Source organism: Coregonus lavaretus (genome assembly GCF_964263955.1).
Source record: "Coregonus lavaretus genome assembly, chromosome: 4".
NCBI lineage: Eukaryota > Metazoa > Chordata > Actinopteri > Salmoniformes > Salmonidae > Coregonus > Coregonus lavaretus.
Window position 1 is genome coordinate 9,189,612 of NC_139991.1, and position 20,654 is coordinate 9,210,265.

The window sequence follows — 20,654 nt, forward strand, 5'->3', positions numbered from 1 at the left end:
AATTTAAGCATTACGAAACTTCTATTCGATCAAATAAACCTCACGTAGCAAATAAGCCATTACATTTTTTGTTGACCAAATTCGACACTTATTGACCTCCATACAAAAACTCCTTGCTTGGTGAGCGAAAGAAACGAAACAACGTCACCTGCTTGTAGAAGACAGATTTTTGGCCGAGTTGGGCCTCTCGCTTCGCCTCTTCCTCTCTGGTTAAGGGTTACTCCTCCCAGGTCACATCCCCAACCCTTTTGCCTATCGCCTGCTCGGAAGTTACGGGTCGGACCAGTCGGCGGCTACCACCCACCTTTGTTCCTCCAAAAATAATACATTTTGACTTTCCATAATAATCGAACGTGACAACCGCGATCAGTTGGATAACTGCCGAGCATAAAGAGGGGTTCTGTTGGTCCGAACAGAGACAGCATGGGGAAAATAGAATGGGCTATGTGGGCCAATGAACAGGCTCTGGCGGCGGGTCTCAGTGAGTAGAGAACTTTTGTCAAGTTTAGACGTCTGAGTTTGGTATTTGAATTATGGTTTCAACTGTTAGAGGAATGCGTAATCCCATTAGTTGTGAGTTATTACTGTATACGAATAGATGTTTTTCCAGTAGGTTACGCCTAACTAACATTGGTAATTAAAACCTATCAAAAACAAAATGAATAACATTTTCCAGACAAAAATATTATCAGTCATGACATTATATTGGTAGTGAAAATATTTGTCAAAAGAAAACGTGTCTGTATAAAATACTAAATCAAATCAACTTGGAAAAAAAATGTGCAAATGATTTGGTTCTTGGCACATTTCGATTTGAAAGTTACAGTATATAAAAAAAAAAGTGTCTTAATCTGTGACTTGCAGGAACTGTTATGATAAACGAAACATTTTCTTCTTCCTACTTCCTTATTTCAGTTCTTCTTACTGGTGGCATAGTGGGGGTGGCCGGCCAGTTCAGGGACTGGGAGTTTGCTGCTTATGCTATGTATCCTTTCACTGGGGCAGAGCTGTCTCTTACAGTATAATTCCATGCACAAAATGGTATCTATTGTCGTGATTAAATGCTGATTTACCATTGACATGTCACAAGGAAATGTTTGTAGATGCATTATAGAAATCTACACCATAATGTATCTTATTTGTGCATTTATGTCCAGATGAGCCACGTTTATATTTGCATTGTATAGTGAGGTCCAGGTGTACCTGTTGTTGTTGAGTAACCTTGACTGGTGTGCCCAGAGCTGCAGGGGTCTTTGTCTGTCTACTAGAGTACCCAAGGGGCAAGAGGAACAAGGGCACCAGCGTAGAAAGGACGTGAGTACCCACATACACCATACCAAGCTAACGTTTCTGTAAAGTCACTCTAACAGTGATGAAACAGACATGTTTCCACCAGTTGAAAGCAAGTCATAAGCAAGTCGTCATCACTGAAAGTTTGTAAGTTCACTATAAATAACTTTTAATATTGTGATTCTTCCAGGGGTCAGTACTGCTTCACTGTCTGTGTGAAGTCATTCGGCCCACTGACCAGGAACTACTATGTCAGAGCGTTTCTACATGCAGCGTGAGTACACAGTGTGTCAGTCTAATCAGATCTCTGGGCTGAGACTACATTCTTTCCCTTCACTGTCTACTTCCAGCTATAGCAGAGACAGGTTGTGTCATTGTGCACAGTCATTCCCGACACCACCTTCATAGTTTAAATGTCACATTGCATGTTATCAGTGCGTTGCCTTTGTAACACTCTTTTTCTGTGTGTGTGTTTGTGTGTGTTTATAGGATCTGCGTTCCTGGTGGTTTCATCCTTGCAACTGTCCTTGGCTGTGTCTGCCTCGGCATAGCTAGCCTCATCTACCTTGCGGTTAGTATTTCAAGTATTTGAAAATATTTGACCCAAGTTAAGTGGTCAGACAACAACAAGGAAATGGTTCAGACAGGAAACGCCACGTATTAGTTTAACCATTTATTAGAAGATTACAATACATGCAGTACATTAGTCTTGGTGTTAGGCTCCGCTCCTTCGGGGTAGCTCACTGCCAGAGCATAGATCAAATAAGATATAATAATAACAGGCAATGAACAAGGTATGCTATACCAATCCCCCTGACCGAAACAAAAGCAGAGTCCAAACAGGTGGAGGCTGGGGTGGGTGGTGGGAAAGCAGAAAACAGACATGCATGGCGAGTAATGCATGTTACAGCATTAGCATGTCACCAAGAACACCAGCGCATAGCTTACCCACGGCAGCCATCAGAGAATGTGTGTGCAAACCTGGCCGACTAAATAGACCGCCAAATTAAGGTAGTGTGATAAATCTAATTGGTGCAATATCAGCTGATGCTATCAGTTGATGCAACACTCACGTTTCCTGTATGAACCTACTGCGCTTGATTTACAAGGAAGCGTTTGTTTGCCCTCTGGTATTTTTATTGAGACATTATTAGCTAGTTAAGAAACCCAGGCTGTTAGGGGAGTGACTTGGCTGTTATCACCTGTTGTTGGGAATTCACTGCATGCATGTTTCTAGAGAGCAGCACCAGAGCAACCCATTTATCTATGTTAATTGAGGGAGCCTGAATGATCTTTTGTCTATTGTGTCTGTATGTCTTCCAGGCGGCCATCCGAGGGGAGCAGTGGGAGCCCATCATGCCCAGGATGGAGAGTGCCCGTAAGCCGGTGGCAGAGAGCATCAAGCTCCCTCCCCAGAACCCTCCACCACGCCCACCCGCTGAGATGCGCAGGAAACGGGCAGAGGACCTGGAGGCGGCTGCCTATGTCAACCCCATCGCTGTCACTGCCAACGATGACTAGATCCCTTTACTGTCCTTCCCTCAGGCCTGCTGGGCTAAGCTCACTCAGGTTAGCTTATAGTTCCACTGAGCCCCAACCAAAACAGATATACAGTGGGGCCCCACCCAGGCCATGCTCACTCCTGACTGCCATTGGCTGAGGGCCGAATCCTAAATTGAGATAGATATGTTTGCATAACTTAGACTTTTGTGTAAATTGGGCATTGGCATCAATGGGGATTTTTTATGGACAGGTATCAAGTTAGGAATCAGGCCTCGGAGAGTAGAGGGATGTGGAGAGGACACACTGCTGCTGATGTTTGATGATGTATAAGGGATTGTATTGAAGTGAGATGTTGCTGTGCCTTGTGGATCTTTAGTTACTGCTTTTACAAAAGGTTTGTGTCCTATGTCTCTGCACCGCCTGCCACAACTCTTTCAGTTACAATCATTTTGATCCCCTAAAAAGGCTTTGGAATGTAAATGGCAAAGTTTGTATTCTTGTTGTGACAGTAAGTTATTTTGTGAGTAATTGGATGAATAGATGTGAATGAGAATCAACCACATTTACTGGCACAGACCTAATGAAATTATTTTAAAAGAGAATGAAGAGCTATTTATACATTTTGTATCCTCAGAATATACTGTGTTCTTTTACACTGGAATGTTAACTGTTTATAAGCAAGCACTGTTTTGCATTATCTCTTTCTCTTTTTGGCCAGTTTACTATGTCAGTGGCCAACTAGCTGTATGTTGGAAAGTTATGTGTTCACCACTCTACAAAATAAAGTATGTCTATGTTTTATGCTTGTTATGCTTTTGATACAATCTGAAAACAAACATAGTTATTCTAGTTATTTCAAATTTGCACGTTTACCATATAACCACAATTAGTTTGTGTCTGTTTCATCATTGATGATCTGTGGGTTTGGAATTACATTTACGTGTCATGTCTCAAGTTTTACATTTCCTATTTTCTAATAGTTCCTTTGAACCGTATGTATTTCACCGTTCCTTCTCACAGCGCAACACACAAAGAGGCTCACACACTTTATTACGACACATAGGAAATTCCTGCACTATTTAGATCATACACAGCCACAGAGATGTCATGAAGTAGTTATAACAGATGAACATTTAGAGGTGCCCACTGTCTGTTTATATACCCTAATGACATTTCCAGAGTTTGTGACATACATGTACATTTCTTTCCTCCATATGAAGCACCTTCCTCATTCCTATGGTCACAGTTGACCTTTACCTCAAGAATGAGGAATGCAATGTGTGTTTTCTTGAGTGCTTGGGTTTGGCAACCATTACATCATAACAGCAGCAGGAACATGTGCAACTTCCTTGTTGGTTTATCTGTGTTATACTCAGTCTAATTTATTAGTTATAATGGGCATTTCTTGATACCATAACACATAAAAGGTATTGATAGATGCAGGGCAACCCTTGTTACAACAAAAATATGCATTGGTCATAGGCTTTGAAACCATTAACTGACTTTACAGCAACAGCCTTGGTAGTGGTTGCCGCTCCCCCTGCATGCAAATAATAGTTGAAATGTTGAAAGTCGTTAGTTCCCTTTTGTGTGAACTAATTCAGGCATTTTCAGAGCCTTTGTCCTAACGCACTACTGCCTCCTAGTGGTACAAAGGTAAACGGCAGCAAACTGTGATTATCAAAACGAAAATAGTTGGCCTGCACTAAGATTGTCTACATAGCGCACCCGTAGAATAAGCTCTTTGGCATGCGGATTTCGCTCTCATGTTGTGTATGGCTGGAGCTGGGTCAAATCCCAGCTAAACCATAACTCATCTTCGTGACAACTCTGTCCCGGGAAGATGTCGAGCCGTGCTCTGAGGAGGTTGAAGGGGAAAAAGCGGGGGCAGGAGGCCCTGGACCTCGGAGAGCTAGTCCCAGGTGAAGGGCCAGAGCCAGAGGAGAAGGCTGCGGATGTTGAGGAGGAAGAAGAGGAACTGGATGAAGCTATTCTCCAGCCTGCTAAGAGCAGCAGCAGAAAAACAAAGAAGAATAAGAACAACTTGAGCAACATTTACGAACTGGTAGTGTTTCTCTTTTTCTAAGACACATTGCAACATTTTAAAGAAAGTTCTTGCTAACTGCCACGTAGCTCCACCCCTAGGCTACGTAACTTTGTGACAAAGCTAGCTAGCTTGTTAAGCTAGTCAATGAAATAAGCAGCTGGACACATCGACATATACAGACAGTGTCAACAAATCAAACAAGAATTATACTGACTAACTGCTTTTGCCTGGCCAGACAGGACTCATACAGTACACCCCCTTGCCTTGACCATATGAATGTCACTAGGATGGGTTGGAATTCCAATGGCTCCCACAAGAAATCAAGGCAGAGACTGACCAAAGATTAATTAAAACTATGTGCAATGTAGAGATTTAGTCTCTGATATACAACCTTAACCTGAGCCTTTCTCTCCTTTGCTGGAACCACATCTCTGCAGATATGTGACGCAGAGAATGAAGCAGAGAAAGCTACGACTGATGAAGACACAGTGAAGCCAGAAGAACAGAATGGTGATGAAGGCAAGGAGAAGAGCAACAGTGGGGAAACAGAGAAGAGAGATGCACAGCCTGAGACAGGTGCTGCGAAGGTGAGGAGAGGGAAACGGACACCCTTGATACACTGTAGCCTCCACAGTATTATGGGGTATTGAGAGCCCTTTCCTCTTCAGTCTTGTTGTTATTATGCATGATTGCTCTAGTCGGAATGTTTTGAAGAGCTGTCTAACAGTTTTTATTTTCTTATGATGTCAGCCTGAGTCCGGAGATAAAGCGAGCAAGAAAAAGAAGAAGAAGAAGAAGAAGAAGAACACTACAGGAGATAAACTGGTATACAGTCCATCTTGACAAATCACTTACACATATGTCCCCCAATGTGAGGGCACTGTTGTGCACATTGCCATATTTGCCACTTGCTTTAGCAGCATTTCATTGTATGTTGAGGCTATGGGGGTGCTGCCCTGATGCCGTCTCACTCAGTCACATAGGCTGCTCTGTCTTATATTTGACTCTTATGTGTGGTTGTCAGGAGGTAGCTGGGGATGACATTGATGCGTTGCTGGAGAGCATAGAGCAGTCTAATGGACTGACCCTGCAGAATGAGGGCTGTGGAGGCTCAGACAACAGGCCTGTACTCTACGTGGAACACAGGTGAGTAGGTCCACAGCACTGCATCCAATCAGACATCAGGACTCTCTGTGGGGTAATGTCATCCAATCAGAATACACAGAACTTATGGCAGTCATTTATCAGTGATAGATTTTAGTTGAACTTACCCTCTTTTGTTGGTTAGGAACCTGAATCCTGAGACAGAGTTGAAGAGATACTTTGGAGCTCGAGCAGTTCTTGGAGATCAAAGGTAAGATATTCACAGAACTCCTTATCTGTGGGACTAATACTATTAAAGGTTACAGTATAAGCCCATCTCTTCATTCTTTCTTCAGACCTCGTCAGAGACAGAGACAGTTCCATCGCAGCACCTGGATGACCATCCCTAAAGACACCTGGCCACGCTTCAGTCGCCCAGGTCAGACCTACTCTCAACCTCTCACACTCGGCATCGCTCAGAACGCTGAAAGCCTTGTGAATACATACTATTTATGCAACATTTCACAGAAATGTTTTTGTGGATGCAAATGTAATGAAGTATCTCCCATGACAAAGTCACAAAACGGAAGATAATGCCCTCATACTAGGGCTGTCCCCAACCCAAAAAATTATTGGTCGACCAAGAGTAATCTGTTCTTTCGGCATTATCTTCTGTTTTGTGACTTTGTTATGGGAGATACTTAAATACATTTGCATCCACAGAAACATTTCTGTGAAATGTTGCATAAATAGTATGTATTCACAAGGCTATTTTCCATATATAGGCACATCCTATGTGTTTTAATCAAATCAACTATATGCACTGAGATTGTCTGATGCTTTAAGCAAACTGTTTTATGAAATAATTAAGACACAGAAATGACTAGAGGGAGTCTGACCACAATTGATTGGATTGTGCCACCTGGCTCAGACTTTCTGCGCTGTGTTACAAAAAAAGACAGCGAGTGACTGTGTGACTAGCACCCTGTGTCTCTCTCTCCTCCCTGCTGCAGCGACCACCACACATCAACAGTGTGTATAGCGCTATCCGTGTTGCTGAAGCCATTATGTTACCAAAATCCCTAATTTGTTTAGGAAAAACATTCCCTCAACCCTTGCTCTCTCTATGTAAAACATGTATGCTTCGCATGCACGTGACCAATAGGGCCTGACCTATAGCATATCATAATCACATCAATAAATTGGTTATAACAAACTCTGAACACAGTAAGACAAACACTGTAACACAAACACTCAAACAGGCAACAGAAGCAGGATCTGTCTTATTTCTGTATATATATATATGGAATAATTGATCATAATAATAATATCTGTCACATTGTTCTCAACACCAATATGCTGGTTAACTTTGCTATTAGCAACATGGTCTAGGAAAAGGCGCCAATTCAACAGCGCACTGATGTGTTTCAGAACAGCAACCATTGTCCCAACGCAGGAGAAAGTGCATTTGTTATAAAATAATATATTTTTATTTGTGTTGCACCATTGTTCTTACATAATATAACCATATACAATTTCAGTATCATGTCTTAGACTGATGGGCTGTTCCATCCCCACAGCCTCCACAATGGATCAGTCCACTCAGACAGGTATAGCAGGGTCCCCGTTAGCTACTGCGAAGGCAGCCACTACTCTTTCTATGGTCCAAACAGGAACAGAAAAATAGGCTTGGGCGATATACCGTATATCAGGGTATTTCAAAATACCGACGGTATGATTTTCAATACCGTTCAGAAATTAAAAACACACAAAAAAGTTATACTTTTTGGGTTGGGGGCACCCCCGCCTCGCGGGGGCTGCGAGAGTGCGTGCTACTCCACTGCTTATAACTATAATTTAAATATAACTATAAGAAATCTCAGATGTGTCAAATAAATTATATCCAGCTCAGGGCTCCAGCTATGCATTTGGTTTGCTAACATGCTAGCTAAGTGGCTAGATGTCAAAATCAAGCTTCTTGGTTACAGCAGAGAAATTCAATACCCTCCTGGATCAAGATCCCTTTTGCCTAAATGGTTTTGTGTGTAAATAAAAAAATAATCAATACCCCGATATGGTAGAGAAATGGTATGACGGTATGAAAATCTGGATACCGCCCCACCCTACAAAACAAAAAAACACATCAAAACAATAGTTTACATCATAAATAAATCAATACATCACAACAAATATTGTGTACTATACAAATTCACACTGCTCCACCATAACAGATGTACAATCTAAAATGTACAACAATACAATATTACAGTGTGTGTGTGTGTCTCTTCACAGTCTGCGTTGTGCCGTGAGGTGTTGTTTTTATGTTTTTTAAAATCTGATTTTACTGCTAGATTGGGTTACCTGATGTGGAAGAGAGTTCCATGTTGTCTTGGCTCTATGAAGTACTGTGCGTTTCCCAACCTCTGTTCTGGCCTTAAGGCAGGACTCTACAACCCTGTTCCTGGAGAGCTATTGTCCTGAATGTTTTCGCTCCAACCCTAATCTAGCACACCTGATTCTAATAATTAGCTGGTTGATAAGCTGAACCAGTTTAGTTACAACTGAGGTTGAACTAACTGAAAACCTACAGGAGGTTAGCTCTCCATGAACAGAGTTGGAGACCCCTGCTTTAGGGACTGTGAAGAGACCCCTGGTGGCATGTCTTGTAGGGTATTAATGGGTGTCTGAGCTGTGTGTTAGCTGTTTGAACAGACAGATCAGTGCTTTCAACACGTCGAAACCTCTCACAAAGACAAGTAGTGATGCAGTCAATCGCACCTCTTACTTTGAGCCAGGAGAGAATGACAGGCATGTTTTTATTTTATTTTATTTTTTACCTTTATTTAACTAGGCAAGTCAGTTAAGAACAAATTCTTATTTACAATGACGGCCTTCACCGGCCAAACCCGGACGACGCTGGGCCAATTGTGCGCCGCCCTATGGGACTCCCAATCACGGCCGGTTGTGATACAGCCTGGAATCGAACCAGGGGGTCTGTAGTGACGTCTCAAGCACTGAGATGCAGTGCCTTAGACCACTATTAGCCCTCTGTGTAGTGTACATTTAAGGGCCAGCCACGCTATAGCTCTAGTTCTCTGAAATACATTTTGATATGCCAGTTTCTATTTATTAGGATTTAATCAATTATGCTAAATTTAATCCCCATCTCCTCAGGCTGGCACCTCTGTATTGAGCAACAAGGCGACAGTGTCTCTCCATTATCACAAATTTGGAATTCTCATCAGCGGGACTCTAAGAATCCTGGTTCAGTTTGGGTAGCTTATAACCAATCAAGAGTAGCAGCAGAAAAAATTACATGTTAACAGCAGTGGGCAGCCTGAAGCCATGTTGACAGAGAGCTTTTCTGGGTAGGATCACACCAAAGGCTTTGTTCTGTGGATTTGAACTTTGCCCTATGAAGTCAAATCACCATGTATCATTAATCAAATGCTGCCTAGCCCTTGGCCTCAAATACTCTTTTGATGTTTGGGAAAGACTCCATTGATGTTTGGGTCCATAGTGCCCCTGGTGTTGTGGGATACTGGGTTGTTTAACCCAGAGCTGAGGTTGGAGAAGAATCAGAGTTTCTGTTATGGCAGTGTTAGCTACTCCTCAGGGTGTCAAAACTCCCCCAAACTCAAGGCTTATGTAATCACCTGACTGGAGATTTGATCTGGGAAATATCACTTCCCTCCCAAAATATAGATGGGTGATTTTATCTTTTACCTCTCACTTTTTGAGTAGTCTCAATGTCTTAGCTTGTACAGTGCATTCGGAAACTATTCAGACTCCCTGACTTTTTCCACATTTTGTTACATTACAGCCTTATTCTAAAATTGATTAAATTGTTTTTTTTCTCTCATCAATCTACACATAATACCCCATAATGACAAATCAAAAACAGGTTTTTAGACATTTTTACAAATGTATAAAAAACAAAACAACTGAAATAATAAATTTACATAAGTATTCAGACCCTTTACTCAGTACTTTGTTGAAACACCTTTGGCAGCGATTACAGCCTCAAGTCTTCTTGGGTATAATGCTACAAGCTTGGCACACCTCTATTTGGGGAGTTTCTCCCATTCCTCTCTGCAGACCCTCTCAAGCTCTGTCAGGTTGGATGGGGAGCGTTGCTGCACAGCTGTTTTCAGGTCTCTCCAGAGATGTTCGATCAGATCAAGTCCCTGCTCTGGCTGGGCCACTCAAGGACATTCAGAGACTTGTCCCGAAAGCCACTCCTGCGTTGTCTTGGCTGTGTGCTCAGGGTCATTGTCCTGATGGAAGGTGAACCTTCGCCCCAGTCTGAGCGGTCTGGAGCAGGTTTTCATCAAGGATCTCTCTGTACTTTGCTCTGTTAATCTTTGCCTCGATCCTGACTAATCTCCCAGTCCCTGCTGCTGAAAACATGCCCACAGCATGATGTTTCCACCACCATGCTTCACCGTAGGGATGGTGCCAGGTTTCCTCCAGACGTGACACTTGGCATTCAGGCCAAAGAGTTCAATCTTGGTTTCATCAGACCAGAGAATCTTGTTTCTCATGATCTGAGAGTCTTTAGGTGGCTTTTGGCAAACTCCAAGCGGGCTGTCATGTGCCTTTTACTGAGGCGTGGCTTCAGTCTGGCCACTCTACCATAAAGTACTGATTTGGCGGAGAGCTGCAGAGATGGTTGTCCTTCTGGAAGGTTTTCCCATCTCCACAGAGGAACTCTGGAGCTCTGTCAGAGTGACCATCGGGTTCTTGGTCACCTCCCTGACCAAGGCCCTTCTCCCCCGATTGCTCAGTTTGGCCTGGCGGCCAGCTCTAGGAAGAGTCTTGGCGGTTCCAAATTTCTTCCATTTAAGAATGATGGAGGACACTGTGTTCTTGGGGACCTTCAATGCTGCAGAAATGTTTTGGCACCCTTTCCCAGATCTATGCCTCAACACAATCCTGTCTCGGAGCTCTGCGGACAATTACTTCAACCTCATGGCTTGGTTTTTGCTCTGACATGCACTGTCAACTGTGGGACCTTATGTAGACAGATGTGTGCCTTTCTAAATCATGTCCAATCAATTTACATTTTAGTCATTTAGACTAAAGCGACTTACAGTTAGTGAGTGCATACATTTTCATACTGGCTCCCTGTGGGAAATGAACCCACAACCCCGGCGTTGCAAGCGCCATGCTCTACCAACTGAGCTACAGGGGACCCCAATGAAGTTGTAGAAACATCTCAAGGATGCTCCATTTCGAGTCTCATAGCAAATGGGCTGAATACTTTTGTAATTAAGGTAAACTCAGCAAAAAAAGAAACGTCCCTTTTTCAGGACCCTGTCTTTGAAAGATAATTCGTAAAAATCCAAATATCTTCACAGATCTTCATTGTAAAGGGTTTAAACACTGCTTCCCATGCTTGTTCAATGAACCATAAACAATTAATGAACATGCACCTGTGGAACGGTCGTTAAGACACTAACAGCTTACAGACGGTAGGCAATTAAGGTCACAGTTATGAAAACTTAGGACACTAAAGAGGCCTTTCTACTGACTCTGAAAAACACCAAAAGAAAGATGCCCAGGGTCCCTGCTCATCTACGTGAACGTGCCTTAGGCATGCTGCAAGGAGGCATGAGGACTGCAGATGAGGGCAATAAATTGCAATGTCCGTACTGTGAGACGCCTAAGACAGCGCTACAGGGAGACAGGATAGACAGCTGATCGTCCTCGCAGTGGCAGACCACGTGTAACAACACCTGCACAGGATCGGTACATCCGAACATCACACCTGCGGGACAGGTACAGGATGGCAACAACAACTTCCAGAGTTACACCAGGAACGCACAATCCCTCCATCAGTGCTCAGACTGTCCGCAATAGGCTGAGAGAGGCTGGACTGAGGGCTTGTAGGCCTGTTGTAAGGCAGGTCCTCACCAGATATCACCGGCAAAAACGTCGCCTATGGGCACAAACCTACCGTCGCTGGACCAGACAGGACTGGCAAAAAGTGCTCTTCACTGACGAGTCGCGGTTTTGTCTCACCAGGTGTGATGGTCGGATTCGCGTTTATCGTCAAAGGAATGAGCGTTACACCGAGGCCTGTACTCTGGAGCGGGATCGATTTGGAGGTGGAGGGACCGTCATGGTCTGGGGTGGTGTGTCACCGCATCATCGGACTGAGCTTGTTGTCATTGCAGGCAATCTCAACGCAGTGCGTTACAGGGAAGACATCCTCCTCCCTCATGTGGTACCCTTCCTGCAGGCTCATCCTGACATGACCCTCCAGCATGACAATGCCACCAGCCATACTGCTCGTTCTGTGCGTGATTTCCTGCAAGACAGGAATGTCAGTGTTCTGCCATGGCCAGCGAAGAGCCGTGCACGGCTGGGACCTGTTGGATCGGAGGGTGAGGGCTAGGGCCATTTCCCCCAGAAATGTCAGGGAACTTGCAAGTGCCTTGGTGGAAGAGTGGGGTAACATCTCACAGCAAGAACTGGAAAATCTGGTGCAGTCCATGAGGAGGAGATGCACAGATACTGACTGTTACTTTTGATTTTGACCCACCCTTTGTTCAGGGACACATTATTCAATTTCTGTTAGTCACGTCTGTGGAACTTGTTCAGTTTATGTCTCAGTTGTTGAATCTTGTTATGTACATACAAATATTTACACGTTAAGTTTGTCTAAAATAAACGCAGTTGACAGTGAGAGGAGTTTATTTCTTTTTTAAAATGTGGAATACATTTCTAAAAATCTGTTTTCGCTTGTTGTCATTATGGGGTATTGTGTGTAGATTGATGAGGGAAAAAACGATTTAATCAATTTTAGAATAAGGCTGTAATGTAACAAAATGTGGAAAAAGTCAAGGGGTCTGAATACTTTCCGAATGCACTGTATATCTATATCGAATTGTCAGATCATTATCTTTATTCCACATACATATCTATATGAAATTGATGCAATTTCAACATACTGCAACTGTACACATGTAACCAGTAATGTGTATAAATCCTGGATGACTTATGGGGCACTGTATTGATACTCCTCCTCAATTGTAAAAAAGATTTTGGAAGCTATAGAAATGCATTTATAAATGTCTACATTCGTTTTTGACACTTTTATTCTAATACAGACACTTTAATGCATACTTTTCAATTATATTATGTGAGCTAAACATAAAATGAAAAAATATATAAAAACATTTTCCTTAAAGTATTTTTTTTAGAGGGTACTAATGTTACTGTCCCCACTACAACAACAACAATATTTAAATGCATGTAATTTTGTCCTTAAAACATTTAAGTGAAATACTGTAGAATATCATTCATTCCTGTGGAGGACTGCTCCTACTAGGGAATGCCAATATGGCCGACTGGTGGCTTCAAAGCCTCTGAATGGGCAATACATAGTGTTTATATACTTCATTGCATGTAACTCACATAGAATAATACTGTCTGTAATATTTCCTCCCTCAGGTATCTCAATGACCCTACTGGAGTCCAGGGATGGTCTACAGTACTTCACCTTCGAACACAGCCGGGACTACCAGCAGATCCAGTTCAAGTTCCTGGACTCAGTGGAGTCCATGGATCCCAACAACATTGTGGTAAGGGTTCACCCACGGTCTCAGGGGTCAAGGGTCATCATAACTAGGCTAATCAATGGGACTGCAGTTCATAAAAGTCTTTCATATTGACATGATACTCAGAAATATAACTGGAGATTGATTAGCAATGCCGTGATGCATGTCTCAAATATCTAGGACAACCGATATGCATGATTCTAGATTCTAGATCAATTTTAACAAAAATTCTACATCACGGCATGAGAAACTAGAGAATTCAGAGAGGGAATTCAGTTGAAATTTAAGGTTGAGGACATATATGGTTTCTAATGTTTAGACAAACGGTGATCCCCTCCCCCTGTCCACTCCACTCTCCCCCTGTCCCCCCCCCCACTCTCCCCCTGTCCCCCCTACCCTCCCCCTGTCCCCCACCCTACCCCTGTCTCCCCCCCACCCTCCCCCTGTCCACCCCACTCTCCCCCTGTCCACCCCACTCTCCTCCTGCCCCCCCACCCTACCCTCTCCCCAGGCCCTGCTCCAGATGAACCCCTACCACATTGACTCCCTGCTGCAGCTTTCTGATGTCTGCCGCATACAGGAGGACCAGGAGATGGCCAGGGACCTCATCGGTGAGTATCAGGGACCTGATTGGTGAGTGGGACTCCTGTCTTTGCTCTGATTGGCAAGGAGGGTCATACCCAAAGCTCTGATTGGTGAGTTGGGGATCCTCTCTGCAGTATCCTCTTGCTCAAGGTTTGTAAATGTGTCATGAGACCCCTTTGGTATGTTTTCTTGGACCCATATACAATTTAATCTAGGTCCCAGATAAATAGTTGGAATAAGTTTATGCAACATTATTCTTGATAAACATTGGTGCCCTCTGGGCAGTACATTGTATAATAGGTTATTTTATACACAATACCTATACCACACACTGCTCTAGTATGTCATATATTACCTTATGCCAGGGTTTCTTAACCTATTGTTAAGAAAGCATATGAGCGGTGGGTCTCGAGTTATGAGTAAACATTTATAATCACACACTATTTATTAACATTTACATTTTAGTCATTTAGCAGACGCTCTTATCCAGAGCGACTTACAGGAGCAATTAGGGTTAAGTGCCTTGCTCAAGGGATTTTTCACCTAGTCGACTCGGGGATTAGAACCAGTGACCTTTCGGTTACTGGCACAACGCTCTTAACCACTAAGCTACCTGCCGCCGCCTATTCTTAATTTGGGTGGTTTGAGGACAGTACATTTCTCATTTAGGTCTCGAGCTGAAAAAGCTTAAGAACCTCTGCCTTATGCAATTGATCTAGATAAGGTTTAATAGTTCAATTGAGTCAGCTGTATCTACAGCATGTTTATTCTCTGAAAGACTCTAAATTGGATGCAAAGTAGCATATTTCAGATTCCTCAGGTAATGCATTTAGGCAGGAAATGTTACCGTACTGTTACTCCAAGCCTGTCGCTTCGAGCCTACTAACATCATCTATAAATTAGTTGATAAATACAGTTAAGGTTTGAGCAGAGCACGCTTTGGTCAGGGCTAAATCACATCAATACAGAGGGCAAGCAAAAGCAGCTTCCATTTAAAGTGACTTCTCTCTGACCACCAAGGTGAAAGTACATTTTCAACCACATGTAACTGAATTGAACCCAGCTAAAATATTTATTGGTTATCTAGCCACATGTTTACACTGTACACAATACATTCAAACAACCCACTGATTGTTCAGATATAGTCACTGAAAGTGCATGTCAAAATTCTTCATGTGTGGGTGTAGCCCCTCTCATCCTGTGTCAGCTGATCCTGATCATGCTAATGAGGTCCTACTCTAATCAACTCATTACAGCAGCACTGGAAAACATTTTATACAGTTGTGTAATCTGAGTTTGAAAGGGCTTAGTACATTGGGATCCTACCAGTGTCTTGACCAATGAGAAAAGCTGCTACCTCTAGGTAGCTAGTCTTGTTGATGTAGTTGTTGTTGGCACTTGACACCGGAACTTGCAAGGGAGAAAGGGAGTGGTTTCACTTAAAGCTGTTTTCATGCCTTCTAGCAGAGGGAGACATTTATGTTTTTACAAAAGACAAACAGCCTGGAGGAGGGTATGGTGATCTACCAATTGAGAATCACTGGGACTGTTTAGCAACCAGGTAGTGCTGGCTAAAGTTACATGTTTTCACTTGTCGTTGGTAAAAGACTGTGTGGTGTGTGTTCCAGAGCGCGCCCTGTACAGCTTTGAGTGTGCCTTCCACCCTGTGTGCAGCCTGACGTCAGGAACCAGCAGACTGGACTACCTGCGACCAGAAAACAGGTTAGATAATAAACCTCTGCTACACAGGTCAATCCACAAACGCTGTTATGCAAGGGCCTTTCTCATAAAATGATATAGTCAATGGAAATGTAAAAGGTTTATAATATAAGTCTCTCCTTAGTCTGTACATTTATCCTCTCTGCAGGGCGTTCTACTTGGCTGTTTATAAGCACATGATGTTCCTGGAGAGGAGGGGATGCCCCCGGACAGCCCTGGAGTACTGCAGACTCATCCTGAGGTACATGGAAGACTGTGTGTGTGTGTGTGTGTGTGTGCGTGCGTGTGTGTGTGTGCGTAGTGTGCACCCCAGGTGTCAGGGGTAGAGGGAAGGTGAGAATCGCATAATGGAAGAAGTACAGCGACAGACTATGTGTTTTATTTATTCACACAAAAAAGACAATTGAAAGACAAACAGTGCAGATAAAGACAAGACAAAAAAGGTGTACAGGTGAGGTTGGAAACCTAAGAGGGCTTACATGAACCCCCCCCCCCCCCCCCCTAATCTAAACATTGGCAGTAGAATGGCCTTACTGAACAGCTCAGTGACTTTCAACGTGGCATCATCATAGGATGCCACCTTTCCAACAATTGAGTTTGTCAAATTTCTGCCCTGCTAGAGCTGCCCCGGTCAACTGTAATTGCTGTTATTGTGAAGTGGAAACGTCTAGGAGCAACAACGGCTCAGCCGCAAAGTGGTAGGCCACACAAGCTCACAGAACAGGTCCGCCGAGTGCTGAACCACGTAGTGCGTAAAAATCGGATTTCCTCGGTTGCAACACTCACTACCGAGTTCCAAACTGCCTCTGGAAGCAATGTCAGCACAATAACTGTTCGTTGGGAGCTTCATGAAATGGGTTTCCATGGCAGAGCAGCCGCACACAAGCCTGGCATTGCGCACAAGCCATGCGCAATGCCAAGCGTCGGCTGGAGTTGAGTAAAGCTCACGCCATTGGACTATGAAGCAGTGGAAACGTGTTCTCTGGAGTGATGAATCATGCTTCCCCATCTGGCAGTCAGACGGATTTGGCGGATGCCAGGAGAATGCTACCTGCCCCAATGCATAGTGCCAACTGTAAAGTTTGGTGGAGGAGGAATAATGGTCTGGGGTTGTTTTTCATGGTTCGGGCTAGGCTCCAGTGAAGGGAAATCTTAGCGCTACAGCATACAATGACATTCTAGACAATTCTGTGCTTCCAACTTTGTGGCAACAGTTTGGGGAAGGCCCTTTCCTGTTTCAGCATGATAATGCCCCTGTGCACAAAGCGAGGTCCATACAGAAATGGTTTGTCGAGATCGGTGTGGAAGAACTTGACTGGCCTGCACAAAGCCCTGACCTCAACCCCATCGAACACCCTTGGGATGAATTGGAACGGCGACTGCGAGCCAGGCCTAATCGCCCAACATCAGTGCACGATCTCACTAATGCTCTTGTGGCTAAATGGGAGCAAGTCCCCGCAGCAATGTTCCAACATCTAGTGGAACGTCTTCCCAGAAGAGTGGATGCTGTTATAGCAGCAAAGGGTGGACCAACTCCATATTAATGCCATGATGAGATGTTCGATGAGCAGGTGTCCACATACTTTTGGTCATGTAGTGTATATAAAAAACAGATTGTTCAATCAATTAAATAAACCTATGTGATATTTGTAGTTGCTTAAATGGCACAAAGGCTGCGCTGTGCTAATCTGCGCCCGATCCCAATTGTTATCTAATATTTCCTCTTATAAAGAGTCCTTCTCATATATAATAATAATAAAGGTCTTACAACACTTCATATCAACTAAACAAACATAAACCCCAAGTCAGATGTCCATATATTATCCAGGAATGACTCCTCTAAATGGATCAGGCTGGCTCTATTTCATTACTGGTCATAAAACCTGGCTAGGCGGTATGACAGAACAACACCCATGGGACACTCCACACACTATGGAAGGGCTGTTATTACACATGCATCTACCTCGGCCCTGTGTCTTAGGCCTATAGCCTTTATCTTCTCTAGGATGTGGTGGTCATGGAACCATCGAGAGCATCCTGACTGGTTGCATCACCGCCTGGTATGGCAACTGCTTGGCCTCCGACCGCAAGGCACTACAGAGGGTAGTGCGTACGGCCCAGTATATCACTGGGGCCAAGCTTCCTGCCATCCAGGACCTCTATACCAGGCGGTGTCAGAGGAAGGCCCTCAAAATTGTCAAAGACTCCAGCCACCCTAGTCATAGACTGTTCTCTCTGCTACCGCACGGCAAGCGGTACCGGAGTGCCAAGTCTAGGTCCAAAAGACTTCTCAACAGCTTCTACCCCCAAGCCATAAGACTCCTGAACAGCTAATCATGGCTACCCGGACTATTTGCACTGCCCCCCCCCCACCCCATCTTTTTACGCTGCTGCTACTCTGTTAATTATTTATGCATAGTCACTTTAACTCTACCCACATGTACATATTACTTCAACTACCTCAACTAGCCGGTGCCCCCGCACATTGACTCTGCACCGGTACCCCCCTGTATATATAGCCTCCCTACTGTTATTTTATTTTACTTCTGCTCTTTTTTTCTCAACACTTTTGTTTTATTCTACTTTTTTATTAAAAATAAATGCACTGTTGGTTAAGGGCTGTAAGTAAGCATTTCACTGTAATGTCTGCACCTGTTGTATTCGGCGCATGTGTCCAATAAAATTTGATTTGATTTGTGTATGTGTGCCATTCAGAGGGTGAATGGGCAAGACAAAAGATTTAAGTGCCTTTTAAGTGGGTATGGTAGTAGGTGCCAGGCGCACCGGTTTGTGTCAAGAACTGCAACGCTGTTGGGTTTTTCACGCTCAAAAGTTTCCTGTGTTTATCAAGAATGGTCCACCACCCAAAGGGCATCCAGCTGACTTGACACAACTGTGGGAAGCTTTGGAGTCAACATGGGCCAACATCCCTGTGGAACGCTTTCGACACCTTGTAGAGACCCCACCCAGACGAATTGAGGCGGTTCTGAGGGCAAAAGGGGGTGCAACTCAACATTAGGAAGATGTTCCTAATCTTTTGTACACTCAGTGTATATCTATGATTTCCGTCAAACACTGGCTTCCTCCCCTCATGGTGCTGTGTGTCTGCTCTATATAAGCATCCATGGTGGAACACATTGTGACGGCTGTCCCTCTCAGGCCTACTGTGTTATGATCAGGAGGACCTTATCTCTGCTTCAGTAGATGACTGATAGGAATACCAGATGACCAGCCCTGCCGCCCGCAGCAGCTCTGTCATATACCACATATAGGGCCATGCTTTCTGTTGCGGAAATGGAGGCACTGTGCTTTTACCAGTATTTCCAGTATTATCCACTAGTGTTGATGGAGGTTGAAAATCCTAGGAAATTTTATTTAATTGACACAAGCTGTCTCCAATCAATATCTGACCGGGACTCGAACCCGGGTCCAGCGACTGCCAAGCCAACCCCTTAACCTTAACCGTTACTCCAAGAGGTCCGAACCTCTTGACGAGCTCGCTAGGTGTTGGGTTAAGGTCGCTTCACTTACCCCCTTCCTTCGGGAGAGCGTGTCCCCAAGCTATACCAAGTCCACACGTGTACACGCCACATGGGCACCATCCCACTTCTGACACCAATGTAGCGAATTTGGAGGGTAGCCCCGACCGGGACTCAAACGTGGATCCACAAACCCGGATCCAGTGACTGTGAAGCCAACACCTTAACCGTTACACAAGAGGTTCCGCTTGGAGTAACGGTTAAGGTGTTGACTTTATAGTCGCTGGATCCGGGTTTGAGTCTGTTGGGGCTACCCTCCGAATTCCATACAATGTACTTCCATGGTTGGTTTCATTGACTCTCCCCTTTTAACTGCCCCCAATTTACAATTTTTTTAGCTACAACTTCTAAGTCTGTTGGAGAGGATCAGCTTGAGCAAAATAAGGTGTAGAATCACTGATCTACAAATGGTATTCCATGCCAAATAATAGGTTTTGCGTGATTCGCAGCGCTGTGTCTCCCCTGGCTCAGGCGATCCCCCCACCAAACACACATGCACAACCAGACAATGATTGATTGGAGACAGTGTCAATTAAATAACATTTCCTAGGATTTTCTACCTGCAGCAACAGTAGTGGATAAAGCTGGAAATACCAGTAAAAGCACATTGCCTCCATTTCCGTTATGTATAGTGTCCTGTATTTAAGATCCCCAGGATATATTGAGTCTTTCCGGCAATGTCACAGATTCTGGTCACGGGTTGTCATGGGTCCGACTGTTAATAAAGAAACAATTTATTTATTTTATTTATGTCATGTTTATTTATATAGTAGTTATGTGGTCTTAGTTATGTAGGTGAAACTGAATGAAGTATTCATTGAAGAAGAGGAGCTGTTGTGTGTTTTATTCCGTCATTTCCTTTCTCTCCCAAGTCTGGACCCAGACAATGATCCCCTCTGTATGCTACTGCTCATTGACTTCCTATCCCTTCGCTCACGAGAGTACAACTTCCTCCTCCGGCTATACCAGGATTGGGAGGTGAGACGAGTGTGTGTGTGCGTGCATGTGTGTGCAAGATTTTCTGTGTGTGTGACCTCATACCAGTGTGTCTGATTTCTATGTGTGTGTGTGTATTGTCCGATTCCTGTGTGTGTGTGTTTCCCAGGTGCACAGGAACCTGTCCCAGTTGCCAAACTTTGCCTTTTCTGTGGCTCTGAGCCACTTCCACCTGAGTCAGGAGGATCAGACTGAGTCAGATGAGAGGGAGAGGCTCAAACACAAGGCTGACCTGCTGCTGCAGAACGCTCTCATCATGTTCCCTGGAGGTTAAAGTCATACACACACGCATCAATCATGCACAGCACAACCACAGGCCTGAGAGGG

General features: G+C 44.0%; 2 protein-coding genes across 2 annotated transcripts in view; both read left to right on the plus strand.

Moving 5' to 3' along the window:
* The first annotated feature begins 219 nt into the window (after positions 1–219).
* On the plus strand, positions 220–3,592 carry LOC311128627 (cytochrome b-245 light chain-like). The gene is made up of 6 exons (XM_084160813.1): positions 220–481; positions 916–985; positions 1,240–1,314; positions 1,481–1,564; positions 1,780–1,861; positions 2,614–3,592. The coding sequence occupies exons 1-6, from the start codon at positions 424–426 to the stop codon at positions 2,809–2,811; spliced, it is 567 nt and encodes a 188-aa protein (XP_084016939.1). The 5' UTR covers positions 220–423; the 3' UTR covers positions 2,812–3,592.
* Positions 3,593–4,510: 918 nt separating this feature from the next.
* tcf25 (TCF25 ribosome quality control complex subunit) overlaps positions 4,511–20,654 on the plus strand; it is a 29,934-nt gene continuing 13,790 nt past the window's right edge. The window contains exons 1-12 of the mRNA XM_084160800.1: positions 4,511–4,858; positions 5,278–5,427; positions 5,591–5,665; positions 5,865–5,986; positions 6,129–6,194; positions 6,280–6,362; positions 13,382–13,512; positions 14,000–14,099; positions 15,702–15,795; positions 15,941–16,033; positions 20,204–20,309; positions 20,437–20,596. Of these exons, the coding sequence (XP_084016926.1) occupies positions 4,637–4,858; positions 5,278–5,427; positions 5,591–5,665; positions 5,865–5,986; positions 6,129–6,194; positions 6,280–6,362; positions 13,382–13,512; positions 14,000–14,099; positions 15,702–15,795; positions 15,941–16,033; positions 20,204–20,309; positions 20,437–20,596 (1,402 nt within the window). The 5' untranslated portion in view covers positions 4,511–4,636. The remainder of the gene's footprint in view (positions 4,859–5,277; positions 5,428–5,590; positions 5,666–5,864; positions 5,987–6,128; positions 6,195–6,279; positions 6,363–13,381; positions 13,513–13,999; positions 14,100–15,701; positions 15,796–15,940; positions 16,034–20,203; positions 20,310–20,436; positions 20,597–20,654) is intronic.

Excerpts from the sequence above, each read along its gene's own strand:
- LOC311128627 (XM_084160813.1), top strand. The coding sequence starts at position 424 with ATGGGGAAAATAGAATGGGCTATGTGGGCCAATGAACAGGCTCTGGCG. Across the intron at positions 986-1,239 it reads GAGTTTGCTGCTTATGCTAT|AGCTGCAGGGGTCTTTGTCT; the intron begins GTATCCTTTCAC and ends TGGTGTGCCCAG. Across the intron at positions 1,862-2,613 it reads CTAGCCTCATCTACCTTGCG|GCGGCCATCCGAGGGGAGCA; the intron begins GTTAGTATTTCA and ends TATGTCTTCCAG.